At 38.8% G+C, this 6,117-nt stretch overlaps 1 protein-coding gene across 1 annotated transcript in view; it reads right to left on the reverse strand.

Moving 5' to 3' along the window:
* Positions 1-1,377: 1,377 nt before the first annotated feature.
* Positions 1,378-6,117, reverse strand: part of UROS (uroporphyrinogen III synthase) — an 11,391-nt gene continuing 6,651 nt past the window's right edge. Inside the window, exons 6-7 of the mRNA XM_010169029.1 lie at positions 1,979-2,062; positions 1,378-1,487 (exon numbers count right to left, since the gene is read on the reverse strand). Coding sequence (XP_010167331.1) covers positions 1,378-1,487; positions 1,979-2,062 — 194 coding nt within the window. The remainder of the gene's footprint in view (positions 1,488-1,978; positions 2,063-6,117) is intronic.

The following is a 6,117-nucleotide window of genomic DNA, read 5'->3' on the forward strand; positions in this document are numbered from 1 at the left end:
CCATACCAGTGCTGATCCAGGCCAGGATGCCTTTGGCTTCTTGGCCACCTGGACACTCTGCTGGCTCATGTTCAACCAACACCCTCAGGTCTTTCTCTGCTGAGCAGCTCTCCAACCACTCGTCCCCAAGCCCGTCATGCTGCTGGGGATGTTGAGACCAACACCACTTGTCACTTCATGTCAGCTCTCCATGCACTAAATACATAACCACAATATCATCAGGTAAGAACAACTTAAAAGCGCATGAGAAACTCATTTGAACAGCTGTACACTGAAACAAACTAATTGCAGCAAGCCAGGAGCTCTGTAAGAAGCGTTTAGAAAGTTACAAAATACAGATATGTACTGACTTTTGTATTTCCTCTAAATTAAATTTTAACAGGGTTCAGAACTGCAACACCCTCCTAGGAACACACCGGGATACGACAGTGCATCAGTCACTGCCCATGCTAGAAGCTTTTAGGATCTCTTTACAAAGAACTTCAAAATCAGGAGGTAATTTAACAAGACATTAATACACAGAGTTTAAAAAGAGGTGAGACATGCTCAAGCAGGCCAAGGTTTTGTAAAAGGAAAGGCTGTATTTTGAATAAAATCAACCCTAGAAATCATGAAGGCTTCTACAAATGGAAAATTAAGAAAGCCAACCTTGAAAAAAATCAAAGCAATTATTAGTACCTTCAAATCTTTTACTATGCTCTGACTCTTGCTGAATGACATGTACTAGAGAAGTTTTAAAAAGAGAAAATCATTAATAATTCTAGCAAATATATCTCAGTACACTTCTGAACAGCATGTCACTTGGAATTCTGACACTTAAAATGGGATGATTAATACATTCATAGATTGGTTAATCAGAGAAGGAACACTGAAACTGTGTAGGGCAGATTACTACTGGATTCTCATTTGTAATGTACAGCAACGAGGTCCAGTGATATTTCAATGACACTAATGAAAATTAATAATAAAGCTGGTCAATAAATATCCTCACTAAATGTAATTTCTGATGTGGTATTACTTAAAAAGCAGTCTTGTCCAGCTCAAAGGAATAAAGTGAATATGTCATTACATACAAAGTTATTTTTGAGTCATTCTGAAACATACATATATTTTGAAAGTTAGAGTGTGAAAGGTTTTGTTTTCTTCTTCAAACGGTGGCACTGTGTCTTTTTAGCTCATTTATAATTGTGATAATGAGTAACTCAGGGACTCACTCTCTGGAATTTTTGCTAAAGGATTTTCTTGGTTGTCACCAGGCAAAGAAAACAAGAAGCCTATGCAGGATATTCTTTTATCACCACACATATCATTTATAGACAGATGAAAAAAAAAAAAGGAGTATATTCTGCTAGGTATTATCATATGCCTCAAAAATTCTCAAACTACATCAGCATCCAATACCTGTTGTGAGAAATAACTGCTCAAAGATTCTTGCAGGTCAGCGTGTTGGGTTGTTTGATAGACAGTAAGGCTTTCCAGAGGTACACCTGGAATTGGGACACACAGTCCTAATTAAACAGGGTTTCATCCATCTCAATCATGTCAATAAAACACTCTCAATGTACTAATTGCACTTCAGTGTACTATTTTAGGTTAAAAAGATACAGAAAAAATGATGTGAAGGATGTGTAGCTATTTCTAGAGTGACAAGATATACTAAAGCATCTGCATGAGAGGACCTCAAAACCCACCAGAAAACTGTCAAATCTGGCAACATTTCCATGATAAATTATCTTCCAAGTCACAGAAGAGAAGGCAAGTGAAGAACAAGGCACATCACCTTGCTCACCTCATGCCAAAGCTCAGTCCCAGAGCTGTGGGCAGCAATCCCACCTCACCTTTTTTACTCCCATCCTCTAACTTCTAGTCAACATAAGAGCAAATTCAATTTTTACTTCTTCAAATTTGGTTCACAAGTTTTAAATACAACTTTTCTTATAACTGACTAATGAAAATGAGGCTCCAAAGGAAGTTCAACCTTTTTCTCTAAGTACTGTAGGAAGTACTTCTCTTTTCAGGGCTCCACACGGAAAAAGAAGAGCTGAGGAATTAGGTTTCTCTCCTGTAAATACACAAACAAGAACTCTAATTAACTTTCATCTTTAATAAAGAGTAAATATGATACATTTAATACATTTTAAAGGTATCAAACGTGGAACACTGCAGTAAATGCCACGTGCTTCATCACAAACACAGCCTTAAGATAACTGAAAACATTTGCAGTGCAACTGCATCCACAATTCAGAGGACAGAGGCTACTTAGCATGTAAATTAAAAAATATTCCATAACTATAATATGAATACATTGGCTAAAAAGATCTCATGAGAGATAAAACTGCATTTCTATTCCCCTTGCCTTTCTACAAAGCAAAACAAGTACTGTGCAAGTTATCTCCTCCTCCTCAGAAACACAATCTGCCTCAATTTTCTACTTAAAATCATAGTCCCACACAAGACCTGACAGCTCTCTCCATACAAAAGAATGTTCAGGCAGACAAAGAAAAGGACAGAAATACTCTGCTGAAAAGTTTCAATCTATCTGAAATTCTATTTTCTTACTTCCCCGAGGAAAAATGATTCTACTTCCATTGCTAGGGTGGAAGTGGATGTTCTCACTTGCTCTGGTCTTTTAAAATGGAATTGACCTCCAGCCTTAATTATTGTTACATCGCAAACCTGGGAAAGCCCCTTGGAGATTTTGGAAGGACATTTCTGACACCTGGTTGTTTATAACTTACCATGACACACCTGGGATGCAGTTTCCATAGGTTTTGTATGTTTCTAATACATTATCAAGAGAAGTAAACAAATTCTGCTTGAAAAACACCACCAGGTAATAATATTCCTGTCACCATCTCTTGGGTGACACCTCCTCCATCCATGTCCCTGGGTACCCTGTGTACGTCCATGCGCCAGAGACAGGGAAGTGACAACAATCATGATGATGTGAGTGCAAACACGTGGCTCAGGAAGAATGAAACAGCACGGTCTGTATGAGATTCTCACTAATTTGCTGGGTTTAGGGCTTATAATAACTGGCTTGGAAAGTTTTTCACTACTAGATTTTATCTAATAAAAGTGAATATTGATGCTTTGCAAAAGAAAGAGCGTTTTAATTGAGGCAGAATTTGATTTTAGGATAGGAATTGAACAGCAGGCTTTTTTGGCAGAGTTTGCCTTTTCTATAAATAACAAATACAGAGAAGATTTCAAGATGAAATTCTACAGGGCTGCACACAACTTTGCATTCATCTTTCAAAATAAATGAGAGTTCCTCAACACACTATTTTATTATTAATTCAGATATGGTAATACACATGTTTAAGAGATGACTACCAGAAAAATAAATGGGGTTTTTTTAAGTGCTGGAAGTAGAATCTTGGTTTGTAACAGTAAGTGTCAGAGATGCCTCAGGGAAAAAAAAAAACAAAAACAAAAGGACAGCTTATAAAAATCAAATAGAAAAACCTTAGTAGCATTCAAGAGATAAATCTGACTGTCCTAATTGCACACTGAAGTTTTATTAGAAGCCATAGATAAGCTTGTAATAAATTACAAGAAGGAAGAATGAATTTGGGACAGAATGGGAAAAGAGATTTTAAAATAATAAGATAAAACCTAAATATTTCAGCATTAATCCTCCTACAACTCCTGACAGTTAATTGAAATGTCAATGTGGTATCTGTAAAGAAACATTAATCCTTGTTGACTTGTGTTTACATCACACAGGAAAATTCCTTAGTAAGCTTCAACAATACAACAAGCAGTGGCCCTAATGATATCCCTGCTCCTGGAACCGAAACAAACCTTACACTGTAATAAAACTAAAAAAATATTTGCCTTGAGAAGAGAATAAAGCTAGTTAGCTAGTTAAGGAGTAAATTCCTTTCTTTTCTCAATCACTTAAATTGGAATTGGGTACCAAAGCACAAAAGGTGAATAACAAAAATATCATTGCTTTAGATTTTATTTTTATTCTGACAATAAATTCTAAAGGTAGAAAAAATTCAGAGCTATTCTTTTCATTTACTTATAATTTTATTCATAAACAAAAATAAATATATGCATAATAGGGAACATGATGTCATTTACTCTGTACTTCAGAGGTTGTTACGAACCACTTGATGAAGTGAGAGCACATAAATATGCACAATCCAATAAATCATGGAGTATGACTCTGTATCCACAACAGGCACTCTCTGATGATTGAAATTCACTGGTGGGTTATCAAAAGGGGAGGGTACCCAAGGACAGTCATTTCTGCAAGGACAATGGAAGTGTGGCAGCACTGTGTTCCAAGGGAGGAAGAAGAGCCAGGATAAGAAAAAAAAACCAAACCAATACTTGGCTGAGAAATAACCCAGAAAAGGTTACAATCACAGGCTCACCATCGAGGAATTCTTCCACTCCTGGTATTACGTGCTCTGTTTTCTTCAGACCTGATCCCAGATTTCTTCACATTCATACAACAGACTAGAGACAGGTATTTGTCATTCATACAAGAGACAGGTATTTGTCTCATCTTCCTTCTAAAAAAAACCCTCCTTCTGCCAACTGGCAAACATTAATTCATTACTGAAACTAGACTTCCTAGCAGTAATCATACTCATAGAATGGTCTGGGTTGGAAGGGACCTGGAAGATCATCCAGTTCCAACCCCCCTGCCATCAGCAGGGACACCTTCCACTAGACCAGGTTGCTCAAAGCCTCATCTAGCCTGGCCTTCAACACTTCCAGGGAGGAGCAGCCACAACTTCTCTGGGCAACCTGGGCCAGTGTCTCGCCACCCTCACACCAAAGAATTTCTTCCTCGTATCTCATCTCCATCTTCCCTCTTCCACTGTGAGTCTCAGACTAAGTCCCTACCAGGTTTGAAAGAGCGAAGGCCAAACTATGCCCACGTGGTACCCGTCGGGGCAACGCAACACCCCTGGCTCTGGCCATCTCCTTGCCACTCCTACCCCATCATCACGTCACCAGTGAGACCTTCTGGCAGAAGAAGACATCATTCAGCACACTATGCAACTCCAAGGTAACAGCTTACTAAAAAATCAGCTAAAACCTTTGTTCTAAAAGATCTGTTGAAGAGCAGGTATGGGTTATTCTTCACTTATGGCATTTTCGTGTTGAAAATTTCATTTTTAATTTTCAGAATTTATTATTTAATCTCGTGTTGACAACTATCATTTTTCTCATGAAATATTCCATATTGTTAAAATATTTTATTTGCCAATGAATTACAGAGCACTCTGCCCATAAAAAACAATACTTACCAGCTCCAATCAATTTTTCTTTTACCTATAAATCTCAGCTATTACACAGACTTTGCTAATCAACACTCCCTCTCGTATCTAACGTTATGCCAAAAATAACACGTCAGGGTTCTTGACATCATTTCCACTACTGAAGCACCTAGCACCTTATTCAGCAAGTTCATAAAGTGTGGTCAGCACTAGGGCTTTTAAACCAGCAGACACAATAATTCAGCCAACATGGAGAATAACTGCACTGACTGTCCTTTGTTTCAGGGTTAGCAGAGAGTGTTCACCTTGACTGGCTGAACAACGTGGCTTTTCCAAGCACTGGCCATTCTCTGTTCAATTAGCAGAGCCTCTAGATGAAGGTTTCTATTTCCCTTTTCAAATCTGGGGTAGAAAATCCTTCAGCAAAGGACATACATTTATATCAGACTGAAAGCTACCTTCCAATTTCACGATGAGACTCCTTTATACAGCTCCCTGCTTTCTCACATGAGTGGGGACGCACCAGGGCCATGTAAAAGAACAGAGAAGGATCTGCCAGCTAACAGGTTGCTGCTGAGATACTGAACCCTGAATGTGTTTTGTCATCTGGTAAAGAGATTATTTTAGCAGTGAGTTTCTGAGAACTTGGGAACTAAGAGCTGGCAATGTGCGCCCACAGCCCAGAGGCCAATAACCATATCCTGGGCTGCACCCAGAGCAGCGTGGGCAGCAGGTGGAGGGAGGGGATTCTGCCCCTCTGCTCCACTCTCCTGAGACCCCACCTGGATTTCTGTGTCCAGTTCTGGAGCTCCCAACACAAGAAAGACATGGACCTGTTAGAATGAGTCCAGAGGAGGCCATGAGGATGATCTGA

The sequence above is a fragment of the Antrostomus carolinensis genome, unplaced genomic scaffold (genome assembly GCF_000700745.2).
Source record: "Antrostomus carolinensis isolate BGI_N321 unplaced genomic scaffold, ASM70074v2 scaffold20245, whole genome shotgun sequence".
In the NCBI taxonomy this organism is placed as follows: Eukaryota; Metazoa; Chordata; class Aves; order Caprimulgiformes; family Caprimulgidae; genus Antrostomus; species Antrostomus carolinensis.